Source organism: Cetorhinus maximus, chromosome 12, assembly GCF_964194155.1.
Source record: "Cetorhinus maximus chromosome 12, sCetMax3.hap1.1, whole genome shotgun sequence".
Lineage (NCBI taxonomy): Eukaryota > Metazoa > Chordata > Chondrichthyes > Lamniformes > Cetorhinidae > Cetorhinus > Cetorhinus maximus.
Genome location: NC_135890.1, coordinates 37862758 through 37881793, shown reverse-complemented (window position 1 = coordinate 37881793; position 19036 = coordinate 37862758). Strand labels below are relative to the sequence as shown.

The 19036-nt window shown below is 40.3% G+C and overlaps 1 protein-coding gene across 9 annotated transcripts in view; it reads left to right on the top strand.

The window, feature by feature from the left end:
• tbc1d22a (TBC1 domain family, member 22a) overlaps positions 1 to 19036 on the top strand; it is a 462670-nt gene that overhangs the window by 398217 nt on the left and 45417 nt on the right. For 8 of the 9 annotated variants that reach the window (XM_078553362.1, XM_078553359.1, XM_078553363.1 and 5 more), the window contains one exon: positions 15944 to 17276. The exons of the other annotated variant lie outside the window; for it this stretch is intronic. In XM_078553362.1, coding sequence (XP_078409488.1) covers positions 15944 to 16072 — 129 coding nt within the window. In that variant the 3' untranslated portion in view covers positions 16073 to 17276. Of the gene's footprint in view, positions 1 to 15943; positions 17277 to 19036 lie in introns of those variants that run through there. 9 annotated transcript variants of the gene reach the window in all.

Here is a 19036-nt window from a genome sequence, read left to right as displayed (position 1 = left end):
TCATAAAAAACATGAACTGTTCACTTTACACTTGGTTTTGTATTCTGAATTAGTCCATTGAAGCACATGGACCACTGAGCTACATGTCTGAGATGCAGAAATACATTGAAGGATTAATAGATTTGACACCATTGCTGCAAGTTTATTGCAAAATAATGGCCCGGATTTTGCTGCAATCAGTGAAGTGGCAGGACTCACTACTGACCTCAAAGAAAGTGCCCACAAAAATCTAGAGATCTCTGGTATGGATTTCACTTTTCCTGACATGAATTTGTTCTTGGCGTCAGTGTAAGGAATCTCCTGCATCCAGCAACTGCTGCATCAAACAGGGTAAGCAGTCAATCACAAATAAAATTCTCAGAGGACATATCAGGAAGTAAAATGCACTGACTATCCTTCACTTTTTAAAATAATTTCACAATGAATTAAATAAAGATTGGGACATAAACACATGGCATTAATGTGAAATACTATATAAACCTGAAAAAATAATTTTTATTTAATTAGAAATCAGTGGAATTTTTTAATATCAGAATACAGATATTTGACATTCCACGAATATAAGATTCATTTTTCAGGGCCAGAGAGGTTCTTCACTATAATTATGACTCTGTAACCAATTAAAAAACCCAGTTGCACCTCATTCAGCAAAGTGTAACTTTTGAATGTTTTTACAGTCAGACTAATAGCATAAAAGTAGACCTCAAATCAAGTCATTTGAAAATATTTGTATCTGCAATGCCTTCAACAGCACACCCTGTAGAGGACTAGAGAATCGCTGACAGCAACTTATGTATGTCGGGTTTAACTGCACATGTACAGATGATAGACGTTGCTGTCAGTTTTGCAGTTCTTATGTTGGTGAACAGTGACTGTTTTGCCATCATCACAAATGCAAAATCCAGGCCATTATCTCGTGCAATACCTGCAGTTATGTATTCCCAACAGAATTCAAACCGTGCCTTCAATAAACCACAGTCATAAGCAGTAGGACCATCATAGAAGTGTCATCTATCAATTGGGATTTCACTGCTACTCGCTTTAGGTGGTGGCTGAACAGTAATTGACGTGGTACATCATATATTAACTGGTATTTCAGAGTAACCAACTTTCTAAATCGCTTTACCTTTCAATGCTTTGCAATAATTATTCTGCAATTTTAATCATTCAATTAACATCATCACACTTCAGCCATACCCAGTGCATTGGCTTCCTATGTATGCCATTGCACTTTTTGCCAGAAAAACCACAGCAGATTCTGATCTTTCTCCACCTTAACTCCACAATATGGTTTTTTAAAAAAGCAGCTTCAGGAAAGCAAATTAGCCTACCTTTTTCATATTCTTATTCGCAATTGCACAAATGTTCTAATTCCCATTATCTCCATGGAAAATGCCAGATCCAAATTTATAAAATTGCAGATTACACATCTCGAAAAGCTGTTGCCTGGTGAAGATGAGCATCAGTGTCTACAGGTTGAATGAAAACGCTCTCACAATGTTCACATAGTGGGCACCATATGCTTCTATTGGATTGCTGTGACATGCAGTGATGGGTTTATATGTTCAAACCTGTGCTACTTGTATGACAAGTTATTGTTATCAGCTTGGCCAAAGATACAGAATAGAGTCAACATTATCCCCACAGAGAAGGAGGAAAGGAAATTTTGAGACTACGTCTATCTGAACTGCTTTCATGTACCTCCTAGCTGCCAGCTGTTTGATTAACTTTGGCTCAGACCAAGAAATCAGTTGCTGTCAAGCTCCTCATCTTGAGAATTGCACATGGCAGTGGTCCTGAATACAAGGAAGAAAAGAGACAAAATAGATACATGTGTGTCAGCCAGCACTGTCTTTTTGCAAATCAGAAAGAAATAACTGAATAATTCTAGCACGGGTCAATCTTAGATCAGCACCAGAACATTTGTTGATATCATAACAATGAACGCTCTCACTAATGGTCACTTGGACAATTCCAGATCAAATCATCAAAACTGGGTGAATTTGTAGACTCAAAAATATTGATGCCACATTAAAATCCTAAATGTCTGTTACGTTGTCGTCTTGTGCTTTCCCCAGAAAATGTATATTCATGGAATTGGTAAAATCGTGCGTATGTGGTTCTATAGATTCTCCATAGATTTTATGATAAATACAGTTTGAATGCTCACTGTTTCTCTTTGATGGGTGACTTGTATGTAAAAAAAAGCTTAAACCCATAATTATGTAACAACATTTCAAAAGTTGAATCATTAGCAGTTTTGTTCAGGAAACTGAAATGCTATTGCTATGTTGTGGATTCAGTACTACCTACTGCAGATACTTAATTAATAAAACCTAATTCTGTTACTGTATGTAGGTGGGGATTGAGACAGCACTGCTGGAATTACTGAACCTGGTCATTTTGTATAAACTGCTTTTTAATGGGGAATTTATAATATGCTGTACAACCATTACTGTCGGGATTGGATGTATTGGATATTGAGTTGAAAAACTACATTGATTTATGTCCGTACAATTGGTATGGGTGCTTGTTAAACTCGGGCAATATATACATTTTTGCTGTTATTGTAATGGAAGAATACTGTATAATATAATGGAGACTTGCAGATTGTGCATCTGTAGTTCATTGATTAACATTTTGTAGCTTGTTCAATTAGATTTTGCTATGCAGCCATTACACTTACATTGTCGTTGAGGTCATTTGAATTAAGATCACCAAATATTACGTGCCTCACGTTACACAACCATGTGATATAAAGAGGGATTTGTGCTTGATTGACATGCCCATTGGTTATGCGTTGAATCTAGCTGTCCTTGATCCTTTATGTTTCACTAGCAAAGGTGCTGACAGCTAGTGGTGGCACTTATTACGAAAGGGTACAGCTGTATCTAATCAGGTATATATTGGGAAAATGCAATACATTTTTGCTTTTTAAAAAATTAATTTTAATCTGTTATATCAATGTTCTATTAGAATATCTGTTCTCTCGGCAGTAGTGCTGTCGTTGCAGCACTTACTTTGCTAACATTGAAAATTCAAGAACAAATAGTGAATTTGTACAGGTATACCATGGTGCGTTTTGTTTTTACATGATTGTAATTGGTTTATACACTCTTACATAGACTTATTTTTAAAGGATTCCACTAGGATATAACTAACAATCTCTTTCCCTGAATATTTTATTACCTATCCTGATTTTGGAAAAATTATTTTCTCTTATTATATTTGTCTTCAAAGTGGTTGTCTCTGAGATCAGAGTGCTCAGATATGACATTTCAATGCCTAGAGTTGGTCCCTCTGCAGCACTGCTGCTTCACCAGCAATAGAACATGTTTAATCCACTGAGACACACACAATGTTATTGAAATAGTTTGTGTTCTTGTTAATACATTAGGTTCTAACTTCTCGCAGAGCCATCACTATTCTGAAGATTTTAGAAGTTTGATTTAAAATGCAAAAAAGTGAGATATATCAAAATTGCATTTTATTTTGTAATGGTGCTCGTTTGAAATAATGAGACCCTGTTTGCGTATGCGCAGCCTTTGCATCCGCCATGTTGAAAAACCTTATCATGCTAAGCACAAGGATGTGAAGGATTTTTACCCAAATGTTTGAGTAATAAGTTGCTATTTTGGCAAATTTTTCAAGATATTGCCTTTCGCGGAAGGATAATGGAAGACAAATGAAAGTCAGAGCCCGAGGGTTCTAGCCATGTTTTTACAACTCAGAGTCAGAGCAAGGCTGAGCCCGTGGGGCCAAGCGATAACTCAGTGGACAGCGCGAAGCACAAACTCCCAAAAGATAAGACCTCAGCAGCTGGCTGTGTGGAGTCAGGCAGGAAAACTAAAGCCAAAGCTGCTGGACCCAAGAAGTCTGAGAGACAGAATGGAGCTTCTGACTCTTGCATGGAATGTTTGGAAGCGATGTTCCTGGAGTCACAGCAGAAGAAAGCAAGCAGCTGAAAGCTATGGTTGAAGCTCTGTGCACCAGTAACAGTGCAGTAGTGGCAGCACCAGTGAGAGGGCAAGTAGTGCTCATCGCTGACATCAGACGATAAGAAGTCATTACACTCGAGCAGTTCTACATGAAAACTTGGCTGATTATAAGCAACACTTGATTCAATCCTAAACTATGATGTTTATGCAGAACAGGAACAAGGGTGCACTGATTATATTCTCATAATCATACTCATAAAGTGAAGTAACAGTTGCTGATCCAGATTCTGATAAACCACATGATACTAACCGGTCTAGATTTAGTGTCCCTCTGTTCAAAGATGGACCACACATGGGAAGCCAATCGGCTGATGGTGACAAATCTACAAAATATCATGAAAATAAATCGATTGGTTTGCATCCAGATTTGCTGAGGAGGGAGACCCGCTGAGTGATGAGCATGCGGGGAATGTGAATTTTCTAACCAGCCCCCTTGAGGAGAAGTACATGTTGGAAACATACCAGAAATACCTCAAGCCAGGTAATGGCAGTTTGATGGTCCCAAAGGTGAATCCCTTGATTTGTGAAACCTTGAATTACTCACTGCACAGTTTGGACATGAAAAAATCAGAGATGCCAAAGGCCACTTGTGAAGGGGATCACAGCTTTCTTGAAATCTACAAATTATGGCACCCTTAGTGAAGTTCAACAGGATGCTGTTGCCCTGCTAGCCTATCCCAGCTTCGAGCTGAATCAAATAATAAAGAGACCTCTGCAAATGTTTGTTGACCTCACGTTCACCATCATTATAATTTGTTTCTTATGTGATTGGCAAATTAGTGACTGCTTTCCATGGTGTATATTATGGGCCATTGGATTACAAAGAGATCGATAAGAAAAAAACATGGGGCAGAATCCTGCCCTTGGCGTGCGGGACCGGTGGGGGCGGTCGGAAAGCTGACTGCCTCCCGCAATCAACAGCGCATCACGATTTCATGCAATTAAGGCCCGCCCAGTGTGATACGCGAGCAGCAGCGCTGAGCGCTGCCTGTGCGGGCAGAGGGAGGAGGGCGAGCAGGCCTAATGTGAACTTCTCACAAGCGTGCGAGAGAGTGCAGAATAGTCTCCTGAGTCACAGAGCTGCCTCAGAAGATATTGAAAAAATTAATAAAGCACAGAAAAATGTAATGAAACGTTCCCTCATGTGACTTTGTCACATGAACAGGGACATGTTTTTAATTAAGAAGCAAAGATTTTATTTCATTCGTATTTGCTTTTGGAAACCTCATCCCGCCCATGGATGAGGTTTCCAAAACAATGCAAAGGCTGCTTGGCCTTTTCGGCTGCCCGCCAACCATTAGGTTGAGCAGGCAGTGAAAAATGAACGATAACTGATAATGGGCCTTTTAATTGTCGGTGGGCGAGCTGCCAACTCCGGCGCACACCCGCCGACCGACCTATCGCACGACTGCACGATTATGTCGGCACGCTCGGCCGACATCATCACCCGTCATTTCACGCTCGGTTGGGTCGAGAATGCGCCCGCCCGCCTGTCGAGCTAAAAATTTTGGCCATGGGGTTTGAAAGAAAACAAAGGGCATTTTGACAGAAAAATGATTCTTTCTCCTGAAGTTCGCAATGAGCTCACTTGTCGGGTTGACTGTGCATCAACCGCAGTTAATAACAATGAAAAGGGGATACCAGCAGAATACAACTCAAGCGATGCCTCAGGATTAGGATGGGGTGCATCCAGCAGCACCACATACATTGGAGGAAGATGGAATGCTAAAGAGACATCATGAGCAGAAAGAAATGAAATTAATTATTTAGAATTGAAAGCTGCTTTCTTTACCTTACAAGCTTTCTGTACCAATAACAATCATGTACATATTGCTATTGTGACGAAACAAAAAAAAAACTTAAGTTTAAATCGGAGCAGTGGTTCGGGAGCTACAGTTCTCGTTGGGCCTCAGGACTTCATCGTGTGCGCTGGCCAGGTAAGGGCCGCACATGCGCAGTTCACCCATTTTCATGTCTTCAGGCCGAGAACTGACCCTGCGCACATGCACAGAAGAGAAAGAAAAGTGAAACAGCACAAAACTGCAGGTCAGGTGACCTGTAGAGGAGCGCCATTGCGGAGAAGGTGCCCCCAAGGGGCAGGACACGGGGACAGGTCCCAAACTGGGAAGTGGGACAGAAAGAAGTCGCAGAAGACAGTCCTAGGTAAAGGACAAGGACAGAGATCAGAAATAGATCCTGTTAAACAAAGTTGAGAGAAAGGAGCTGAGTAATTGACTCCAAATTAAAGGGAGAGAGCTGCAGGGAGCAGACTTGAAGCAAAATAGGCTCAAGAGAAGCCTAGAAGATCCAAGAGGGCAGCTGATCTCACTGGTGACCTCGCGCTGCGGGCCATAAGGGCAAAGGTACCCTTTTGGAGCAGTGGTCTGGCCACTGTGCTTGGAAGATGAAGTTTCAGCGTACGTGGAGATCCAGGAGAAAAGAATCTCAGAAGGCGAGATTGAAACCCTAGGGGTAAATCCTGGTTGAAGCCGTCCGAGTGAGAACGACGTGTGGGAGAGAATTCCCAGGTAAGTATTGAATGTGGAGATTGGAAACCCTCATGAAAAAGATAGAGTTTCGGTGAGACTGGTTGGTTCACAGTGTAACAAGCGTCTGGGTGGGTTGTTAAGAAATCGATAGAATCTGCTTTGGTCGTATCTGTCATTGGCTCTGGAGTGTGGTGTGTCTGACCACAGTTCGCCAGTTGGTTTACATGTACTGCATACTTACCCTGAATATTAGAGTATAAGGTAGATATGGTAAATTGTTTTATCTTTCTGAATTTGCATGTGTCTGTGAAGATACTGCTGGGGTGTATCATTATGAATATTTGAATCATTTTCTTGTGTTTTTATTGAAATTTTTCAACCTTTTTGCCTGGTGTAATATATTTTATTTTTCTTGTTTAATAAATGTTTCTTTCATTTTGTTAAAAGTTCATCAGCAGACTCCTGTGAATTTGTTCAGTAACTTACCTCCACAGTTTCTAAAAAAAAAGTTTCACTCTGGGATCTGACTTGCTGAGTAGTAACATCAGCTGGGATCGTAACACTGTACAACTGGACAACACAACATGGCATACCTGAATAATATGGGAGGAACAAAATCACGGGCATGTAATGAACTTTCCAAGATTTTTTGGAAATGGTGCTTATCTAGAGACACTTGGCTCACTGCAAAACATTTGCTTGGTGTCTTGATTCAAATAGCTGATGATAAATCAAGGAGATTCAATGACCAGCTTGAATGGAAGCTAATTGCAACAGTTTTCCTACAGCTATGTAAGTTATATGGGAAATGGGATGTTAATCTTATTATATCACATTTAAACATAGAAAACTATGTTACTTGGCTGCCAGACCCAGACGCCATGGCAACACATACCTTTTCAATCACCTTGCAAAGCCATTTTTTCTATGCATTTCCCCCATTTACCTGATAAGTAGATGCTAACAGAAAGTTGAAGGGGGAGAAGCTGATGGTTTTATGATAGCACTGAGATGGTTGACACAACCGTGGTTTGGAAGGTTGTTGAATTTACTAGTGCCACCAGCTTTGTGAGGGTCTTAACCTTATGTCCTGCAGGTTCAGGACAAACCAGCAAGAGGAGGGCCTTACAGCAGAAACTGCTGGTATCATCCTATCTGCCTGGAGGCCATTAACCAGGAAGCAGCACACTACCTAAATCAGTCAATGGATGGGTTTTTGCAGTAGATGAAAAATTAATCCACTGCAAACACCTGTGGAAGCTGTTTTGGAATGTTTAACTTCATTATTTCACTGGGCTACAGTGTCAGGAACACAGCAAAGTCAGCTATGTCTTCCTTTGTTGCGTTGCCAGAGGGGCACAGTTTGGGCTCACATCCACTGATCACTCGTTTTATGATAAGAGTGTATAACCTCAAACCACTAGTGCCAAAGATATAATACCATGTGGGATGTGAAGCCTGTGCTAGACTTTCTCTGAGAACTTTCACAAGTCTTCAAGAATTGTCAATGAAAACATATTGATTGCTTTGGTGTCTGCACAGAGTCAACATACCTTACATTTACTAGAAACAAGCAACATACAAAGCAAACCAGGGAAAGCTGGTCACAAACTTGTGCTGAGAGCAAACCCATCAGATCCATGTGTGGTGGGAATATTTGCTTTGAAGCGAATACATTTCAAACAATGAGAAATACCTTTTTGTGAGTTTCAGAAGTCCACACAAAAGGGTGACCATAGACACTATAGCTAGATGGATACATCATGTCATGATAAAACCTGGAATGAATGTCAATGTGTTCAAACCTTATTCTACAAGCGCTGCAGCCGCACCTAAAGCTAATTTAGCCACGAGCCCAGCTGTGGACATTGTGCAACACAAGATGGAGCAGTAAAAATCTTTCGAAAACTTTTACAACATGGCCACAAAAGACAATGCAAATACATTTCTGATGGCACTTTTGCAGGACTAGAAAGTACATTAGTGCTCACTTTAATTAAGGGACATGCTTGTAAGAATAGTGTTGTTTCAGAATTAAAGACTTAGTTTAGTTTAGTTTAGTTTTTTTGAACTGGAAATAACATGATTCTCAGGAAAGGGAAAATGCCTGAGGAAGTATGTATTTCTTTTCTACATGTCCTTGGATTTACAACACACAAACAGGTAAAGCAGTATGGTCTCTGTTTTCTTACATGTTCAACAGTCAATGCTTTGCATTTAAAGTGTTACAGTAACAGTGAATTTGACTCGATTTGTTGTTGATTGATCTGGCATTGCGAGGCTCGAGTTTTGCTTTGAAAATCTCTTATTATTTCGAACAAACACCGTTACGAAATAAAATGGAAAGATTAAACGAGAACTTAACCTGTTTGATGTTTGATCTTCATGTTATGAGATAGTTGTAGTGAAAGATAAATGTGCCCTTTATGACTTTTTCATACAACTTTAAGTTGACATGGAATTGTATTGTACTTCCTAACAGGTCTAAATGTTTTCTCACATATTTTGTTAATGATGATATGTGCCACTCATCACTGCCTAGTACAAAAGGGAATTTCAATATTTGGCACTGGTAGAGCTTAGAAACTCTGCCCTCACTTTTAAGACTGGCTGCGCATGCGCAAGCGAGATCTTACATTATCTCTCACTCCACCTACCTTAAAATGAAGATCAAACATTGAACAGGCAAGTTCTCTTTTAATCTTTCCATTAAAACACATGGGGCTGCATTTATTTTTTTTTGAGAGTTGGGAAGTTCAGAATGAGTGAGACTTGACAGTTTCCTTTTAGAAAGTTCCCAAGATGGAGATTACTATACTTTCAATACTGGTATTATTAAAAAGAAAACTCACTCTATATTCTAGCACTTAAAAAGGTGTATACATAAGCTGCACAGAGATCAGAAAACAAGGATGCCTAATGTATGTAATTCGTGGCTTTATCTAAAAAAGGTGCTTAAAATAAAGACTATGGATTAGCAATCAGAGCCAGATTGCCACACCACTCCTACTTTATTACCTGGAAATCGCCTCTATCCTATCTCGCCTGACCTTCCAACACAGGCCAGGCAAGAACAGTGCAGGGTTCAAGCCAGGGAGAAAGTAGGTTTGCTAGGTGAGTGGTTACCATTGGGGGCGGTGGGGAAGAGGTTGGGTTGGGTGGGGTTGGTCAGGGGCGTGGGTGGAGTCTTCCATGGTGGGGAGAGTTGGGGGTGGGGGGAGTTTCCCAGTTTTGGTGGGGGGGGGGGTGGGGTGGGTGGAGGAGGGTGGAGTAGTCAGGAGTTGGGGAAGTCCTGTGGGATCAGGGGGGAGGGGAGTCCCCAGGGGGTTGGGGGGAGTCTCAGGGGGTTGGGAGGGGAGTCCCTTGGGGGGGGTTGGTCTCAGCCTGTACAATGGCTACTCAGAAGCTAGAAGTGGTTTTAATTCTTCTAACCTTTTCTGGGTAACGATTGATGTGAGACAGTTGGAACCATCTGAAGTTTGCTATTTAGATCACATTTTCGGATGGTTCCTAGTGCAGGGCAACTTCTCTTTTTATTCATTCACGGAATGTGGGCTTCGCTGGCTGGGCCAGCATTTATTGCCCTTCCCTATTTGCCCTTGCCCTTTGAACCTCTGCAGTCCATGTGTTGTAGGTACACCCACAGTGCTATTAGGAAGGGAGTTCCAGAATTTTGACCCAGCGACAGTGAAGGAACGGTGATATATTTCCAAGTTAGGATGGCGAGTGACTTGGAAGAGAACTTCCAGGTGGTGGTGTTCCCATCTATCTGTTGCCCTTGTCCTTCTAGATGGTAGTGGCCATGGGTATGGAAGGTGCTGCGGAAGGAGCCTTGGTGAATTCCTGCAGTGCATCTTTTAGATGGTACACACTGCTGCTACTGTGCGTTGGTGGTGGAGGGAGTGTATGTTTGTGAATGTGGTACCAATCAAGTGGGCTGCTTTGCCCTGGACAATGTCAAGCTTCTTGAGGTTTGTGGGAGCTGCACTTATCCAGGCAAGTGGGGAGTATTCCATCACACTCCTGATATGCCTTGTAGATGGTGGACAAACTTTGGGGAGTCAGGAGGTGAGTTACTTGTTGCAGGATTCCTAGCCTCTGACCTGCTCTTGTAGCTACAGTATTTATATGGCTAATCCAGTTCAGTTTCTGGTTAATGGTAACCCCCAGGATGTTGACAGGGGGAGGGTTCAGATAAGGTAATGCCATTGAACATCAAGGGGCAATGGTTGGATTCTCTCTCGTTGGAGATGGTCATTGTCTGGCACTTGTGTGGCGCAAATGTTACTTGCCACTTGTCAGTCCAAACCTGGATATTGTTCAGATCTTGCTGCATTTGGGCATGGACTGCATCAGTATCTGAGGAGTTGCGAATGGTGCTGACCATTGTGCAATCGTCAGCGAACATCCCCACTTCTGACCTTATGATGGAAGGAAGGTCATTGATGAAGCAGCTGAAGATGGCTTGGCCAAGGACACTACCCTGAGGAACTCCTGCAGTGATGTCCTGGAGCTGAGATGACTGACCCCCCGCAACAGCCACAACCATTTTCCTTTGTGCTAGGTATGACTTCAACCAGCGGAGAGTTTTCTCCCGATTCCCATTGACTCCAGTTTAGCTCAGGCTCCTTGATGCCACACTTGGTCAAATGCTAACTTGATGTCAAGGGCAGTCACTCTCGCCTCACCTCGAGAGTTCAGCTCTTTGTCCATGTTTGAACCAAGGCTGTAATGAGGTCAGGAGCTGAGTGCCCTGGCTGAACTCAAACTGAGCGTCAGTGAGCAGGTTATTGCTAAGCAAGTGCCACTTGATAGCACTGTTGATGACCCCTTCCATTACTTTACTGATGATGGAGAGTAGACTGACGGGGTGGTAATTGGCTGGGTTGGATTTGTCCTGCTTTTTGTGTACAGGACATACCTGGGTAGATGCCAGTGTTGTAGCTGTTCTGGAACAGCTTGGCTAAGGGCTGGCCAGTTCTGGAGCACAAGTCTTCAGTACTATTGCCGGAATATTTTCAGGGCCCATAGCCTTTGCAGTATCCAGTACCTTCACCTATTTCTTGATATCACGTAGAGCGAATAAAATTGGCTGAAGATGCTGGGGATGTTCAGAGGAGGCCGAGATGGATCATCCACTTGGCGCCTCTGGCTGAAGATTGGTGCAATTGCTCAAGCCTTATCTTTTACACCGATACGCTGGGCTCCTCCATCGTTGAGGATGGGGATATTTGTGGAGCTGCCTCCTCCTCCAGCGAGTTGTTTAATTGCCCACCACCATATATGACTGAATGTGGCAGGACTTTAGAGCTTCGACCTGATCCGTTGGTTGTGGGATTGCTTAGCCCTGTCTATCACTTGCTGCTTATGCTGTTTGGCACGCAAGTAGCCCTGTGTTGTAGCTTCACCAGGTTGATACCTTATTTTTAGGTATGCCTGGTGCTGCTCCTGGCATGCCATCCTTCACTCTTCATTGAACGCCTGGCTTGATGGTAATGGTAGAGTGGGGGATATGCCGGGCCATGAGGTTACAGGTTGTGTTCGAGTACAATTCTGCTGCTACTGATGGCCCACAGCGCCTCATGGATGCCCAGTCTTGAATTGCTAGATCTGTTTCGAAATCTATCCCATGCAACTGCATTTCCCAGGCAACTGCTGTGCAATTCTTACCTCGGAACTTCAGGTAGGGTGGGGTGCTGTGTGTTTACCCAGCGCATCTTTGGGGTACCCCCAGATACACTGCCCTGGTGCTCAGAAGTTAAGGCCCCTTGTTAGTATCCTGTACAGAATTATATTTAAATACAGCTGCTGCAGATGGTGTTTGAATATTCAGCACTGGATTAATAGATAAGGCAGTACAGTTAACATTTCCAAAGCACAGGTTTAAAGAGGTCAGCACTGGCAGCTACATTAGCTATTTAACACTCAGTGTAGTTTGTGGTAAGCGGACCATCTCCCCAACCCACCTTTTTACTTTCTTTAATAAATGGTGGCATGAAAACAACTCCTACTGATCTCTCATAATTAGTTCAAGAGTACTCTTAGCAGAAAAGTAGAAAATATACAGAAAAAGAAAACAAAAAAAGTTAAGCTTAATAAAAGAAAATTCTCCCTTAAATGATATATTTGTTTATCAATCCTGGAGCTTGGAGAATTGGACACTCGAGCCTAGAGTCATCTTCATGCCTATAAATAATGACAGGTCACCATGGAGTTTTAAACTTGTATCCGTTTCATTGGCAGGAAGCACTCTCGAGTGATTCTCTGACTAGGTCGCAGCATGGTTATACTTAGCTAGAAATTAATAGAGCCTCAAATGAGTCAGTTTTTTTCTGTTTTTTTTTCCTTTCATGCTTCTAAATGGAGCACCACCCAAAAGTGAGTTTTTCCTATCTTTCTACTGCCTCTGGGTTGTTGGTGCAGACAGAGAAAACTTGCATTTATCTAGTGCCATCACTGATCTCAGGACTTCCCAAAACATTTTACAGTGAATTAAGTTGCTTTGAAGTGTAATTGCTGTTGTTTTGTAAGAAATGCAGCAACTAATTTTCATGTACTAAGCTCCCACTAATAGCAATTAAATAACTGACCCGATGACCTATGTTAGTGACAGTAGTTGAAGAATAAATGTTGGACAGCACACTGGGAGAACTCCCCTGCTCTCGTTTGAATCATGCCGTGGGACCTTTTACATCACCCCGAGCGAGAAGACAGGGCCTTAGTGTAACGCCATATCTGAAGGACAGCACTGCCGACAGTGCTGCACGCCTTTAGTACTGCATTGAAGTGCCAGTTACGATTACACGCTAAAGCTTCTAGACTGCGCTTTGAATCTACAACTCTGATTCAGAGACAAGAGTGCTACCATTGAGCCAAGACTGATGCCTATCATATTAAACATGATGGAGGAATACAAAAATTATACGGATGTTCTATCTCAGGTAGAGGAAGGTGTCTTTGTTTAATGGCATGTAATGGAAAGATGACTAAAAATAGGAAGAGACAATAAAAATAAATTTCAATCCCTTAGTGAGTAAGGAGTCCAAAAACCTGTCCATACGTTCCATTTTTAAATAGTTCCGTTTTTGGATAGAAGACCTTCGATCTATTTAGCCTACTTTTACCTTGATTTGACACTCTTAACTTTAAAGAGTGCTTCCTAGTCCTGGAATCCTGTGCCTGATGGAATAAATTTTCTGAATTCTAATCTCCCTACCTGTGAAACCTTAAAGATTTGTATCAAAACTTCCCTCATCTTTTTTAGAGATTAAACATCCGAGGAAGATAATTTCTCCTCGTAACTCAAGCCTCAAGTTCTGGAATAATTCATGTTGCCCTCCTCTGGACTTCCTCCAATGATTCTACATCTTCCCTTTGGTACAGGGATGACAACTAAACCCAGTACTCGAGATGTGGCCTCACCAGCTTCTTCACCACCTGTGACCACTGAATCTCTCTCCTGTGTCTTGTTTCTGCTCTGTCAACATTTAATATGAAATTTTCACTCTTACCTAAAGGCATCACTGTACAATATTCCCTCTTAAGCCTTGTAGAAAAATTATAAACAACATTGGTCCTGACAATGACTGGTAACTGTTCCTCTCTGCCACCTTTTCCTGCCCCACCAATCTCCCCTGTCTACCTTTCAGCCATGCGTCAATTTCACGTAACACCTTGTGATCTATGTCATGACTACACACCTTGTGCATCAGTCTGTTAAGTGACAGTGTCCGATGTCTGCTTGAAATCTAGATAATGTCCATGGCCTCATTCTTGTCCAGTAGATCTTAGCCTTCTAAAAGAAATCTAGTAAATTGTCATGCACCTTCTGAACCCATGCAGCTTTGCTCTAGTCACACCTCGACTTTGCAGATGATCATATAAGCTTTCCCTCATCAATATTATAAGAAAGATGTAGAGACACTGGGGAAGATTCAAAAAAATTACGAGGATACCAGGCTGGAAGGTTGCCCTATCCAAAAAGATTGAACAGGCTGTAGGCTTTGGAAAAGATAAGGCTTAGAGAGTCACCCGACACAGGTCTTCAAGATTACAAAAGGATTTGTCAAGGTAGAGAAGATATTTCCACTTGTGCAAGGGGTCCAAAACAAGGACAGAAGATTGTCATCAATAAATTTAATTGAGAACTCAAATGAAACTTCTTCACCCAAAGACAATATGGAGCTCACTACCACAGGGAGTAGTTGAGGCAAATAGCATAGATGCATTCAAGGGGAAGTTAGATAATATGAGAAAGCAAGGAATAGAAGGTTATGCTGAAAGGATTAAATGAAAAGGGTGGGAATGGATTCAAGCTTAAATACTGGCATGGGTCAGATAGCCTCTTTCTGTGCTATGTAATTCTATATAATGAGTATTTGAGTGAAGTCAATTGAAATTTTAATTAGAACTCTCAGAAATGCTCATTGCTGTGAACTGCTGATACTCTTTCAAGTTATCAACAGTCACAGATTGTAACTCTTTTCGAGTACAATCACAGTTCTTGGTTTCCGGGAGTGGGACATGAACCCACAACCCTCTGATTCAGAGGCGAGGGTGCTATGAACTGAGCCACAGCTGACACCTCGTGAACTGCTGATAGTCTAACTTGTTATAGAGATGTCCCAATTGACTGTTTGTCTAACTCGTAGCCAAAGCAAGTATACTGCATAGAAATACTTCTCATTTAAGTTAGCATTGAAAACATTGGGTGGTGCAATTTGTTGACCAGTATTTGTTCATCAAGACTTCTCCATGGAGGTGAGGATCAACACATTGATGTAGCAGCCTCCAAGGGCCCAATGGCCTAGTGATGTCATTATTTCTTATCATGGCAAAGCAGGGACAATCATATTTGTTGTTGTTCAGTTTTATATTTGACTGGGTGGAGTATGGCCATGTTTGGTTTTGTCACCAGATGCAAAATTTGAAGGGTCATGCTTTTCAACATCTTAATGTGGACTTAAATTAAAGTTCCTGATCAAGAGTATTACTTATGGGGAAATTATAACATTGAATTTTATTGGTATTTTATTATTATTCTGTAAATAAATATATCACATGTTTGCTGAAGGTTAAAATCAGGCTAACACAACAATATGAACAGTTTTAGTTTACAAAATAAACACCTGAATTTTCATTTATGCTTTTCATAAGATATCATTATAGTTCTCAAATATTTTCAGATTTTGACTATCTCCTAAATGTTTGGTTCTACAAAGAACATTGCTGTGGATGTAGTTTTCTTATTTCTAAACATTTGATTTACTATTCTGATTATACATTTGTTTCATTTTGCACCCACTCATGATTTTGAACTAAACAGTGCCACTTGTTCATCTTCATTTCTAAGATTTCCCAAACCAGTTCTGGTACCCCTCTTTCTGAAATTCAGAAAGAGGGAAGATTTTCACAGTTCTTGCCTTTATTATTTATTATGTTTTTCTCCTGTTGCAGGGACTGATGATTCTTCTACAGAATTTACCCACAATGCATTGGGAAAACGAGGAGATCAGCGTTCTTCTGGCAGAGGCTTACAGACTGAAATATGCATTTGCGGATGCACCAAATCACTACAAACGATGAACCCAAATAAGAAAAGAAAAATCTAAATGGGAAAGCCCTCATTTTTCATCTGTATCTCAGTTTTTTGCGACAACTTTAAAGTAACCCTGTTCATTTGGACTTGGCATGTTGTACTTAATACAATAATTGAGTTATTTTGCCGATTTGGAAACAAAAAGCAAAAATTAATTTAAAGTAAATTTTTCACAGTGATTATACCAAATTACAGGCACAAATTTAAGTAAACTGCAAGTTGTGCAATTGGGTAAAATGGTGGTGATGGGATGGATAAGATCCTTTGCTAAAGAATAGGGTATTTTGGATATAATGGTATCTGAGGCTTTCTGAGTATCCTTCTGAGAATTGGCTTTATTTTTATCTGCCTTTTCTTATTTTTATTTAGTGCTTTGGAGCACTGTGTTCACTCAAGATTCTGCCTAAACACAAGCCATAGCAAATATAATTGTGCCACATAATGTCGGCAATTGAAAAAGCCTTTTGGGTTTTCAAAATTCTAGGAAAAGCTCCCATTTAGGAAGTAATGTCATCTGCACTCTTCCAAATAGCTGTCCTTTTTGGATTCAAATAAGTTAACTTGAGCATTATGATTATAAAATCACTGTTGATTTCTTATAGCTGTTTACAGAGTTGAAATAGTGCCTGACATCAAATGACATGTACCCCTAAGTGAACTATTTATGATCTCCTTATTAAAGTCTGCTATCACTAAATATCTGAAATGTTTGTCTTCAAATGAAATATTGTTTGATGATCAGTTATGTATTTTTTTCATGTATAGACTGGCTTAAGATTGAAAATTAATTGGTTTTCCAACAGTTTGTTTCTTTCCAGGTACAGTGGTTCCCAGTCACTCTACCACACTCTAATATACCAAAGATTCTATGATAGCGCTTATTGTCTGTGGCTGTCACACGTACAGGAGTTCTAACACACAATCTTTGTCACACCGTGATTTTATTTTGTTCTCTTCTCCCGCCCCGCCCCCCCCCGGGACCATTTCAGAGAGACTTGCAGATCTGCTTTGTGTTAAAGCAATTGTCATATATAACAGATACTTAACGATTGCGGTGAAACATTCGTACTTCAGTTTAGAAATTGTGCAGTGCAGAGCCTATTTATGTATATGCTACTTACATTATTGTAAATAGAAATGTGATCTGTAACTGAAATAAACTACAGGATAAGAACTGTTCTGTTTAAAAATGGTGGATTAACTCTGCAAATGAATTGACTTGCTTTCGACGTAAGTTGCTTAAACTCCTTTTTGGACAAAAAATGCTGCCAGAAATTTTGTGGAAAACTTCAAATCAATTAACAAATGTTGGAATTAGATGTCCACCAAAATAACAGATACTGGAGCCAAATTTCCTCATTATGTTTGCACTTTAGAGGCATATAAATGACACTGGATTTTTTCTGGCAGGAATGTTGGATACAAGCAGTTTCCAAGTTCCGAGCCTTCCCATGGTCCACCCAGTGAAAAAAAATCAATGACTATGATTTGATTACAGTTGCAGTGAAATTTTACTTGAGGGTGTTTTTTTCTGAATCTTATGTTGCATTTGTGAAATAGAAAGACCCTTTGATTATAGTTGAAACCTCCCACTCCAAAGCCTCTTTCAAATTGATTGCAAATGTGAACAAAATATCTTTATTCAACAAATCAGCAAATTTTCACCCAACTTCTTGACATATTCCCTATGCATCTACCACTATTTAATGCTTTATAGAGGCGGCTATATGTCTTTAGTAATGATTATTTTGAGGTAATTGCTGGCATCTGAAATATGTTTGAATATCTTGCAGTCTTATAAAGTGCTCAGCCTAAAATAGCAACAAGAATGATATATTTAAAATGCTGAGCAAGCACAAAGCAGGACTTAAAGACAATTTCCCCATTATTGTTTTTAATCAATGAAAATTTGTTTTATTTTTAAATTAAAACATGTTTGCTGAAAGGTTGTGCTATGATGATTTTCTTTATTATCATGCAGTGAAAATAAGCAATAAAGATTTCCATTTCAAGAATAGAACATAGGAATATTTACCCACTAGGAACCCCCAAACTGTCTGAAATATAAATACTAATTAAGCCTCTCAATTGGCAGCACAATATCATGCATAGAAGCTGAGAATGATTGAGAAATGCATTTCCAGAACCAAGCTTTTTTCTCAGCCATTTCAAAGAAAGAATTCTATGAACCGGGGACGTGGCTAGGGTGGGGGAGCAGTATCGGGCCGAAACCCCGGAACCGAGAGGGCTGCTGTGACTCTGGAAACATTTAAAGCAATAACCGTATTAGTGACTTTCCCTGTCATATAAGTTTAATAATGACATGACCAAATATTAAGAGATTTGTGTTCCCCCTCCTCAGATATAGGGAACTCTTGTAAAGTCTTCCTTTTGGCGTCATGATTGCTATGGGACTCGGTAGTAGTGCGCAATCCTTTTAAGCAACTTTATGTTCAGAGCATTTCAAATGGGTGTTTATTGCGATAGCATTTTTTTTTTACAGTGCTTCAGATTCAGCAGTTGGGAATAGTAAGAGCATCAGATGTGTTTCAGGTTAGCCTGTGAATGATTCTAGTTTATGCCTACTGAAGTACAAATACTGTACAGATAAAAATACACCTGGTGCAATAAAAGCAATTGTCAAATGTAACATTTTGCAGTGTATGAGTGGAATTCTAAAGAACAAAACAGCAAACGCTTAATCCTTACAAAATTGAATGTGCAAAATAGCAAACGTACAGAGCTCCCAAATCTTTTGACAAGGCCAATCTTTATTTTGAAAGGAAAGAATTGTTCAAAGAAATATTTATACGCCAAGTGTATAAAAGCATATTCCTGATCTATACTTAACTATAAAACTTCACTGCAAACTTTATAGCTATGTTTTATAAAATAAAATTGTTCTTTGTGCACCAAGTAAATATTACGAGACATATATTTTCAAATTAATA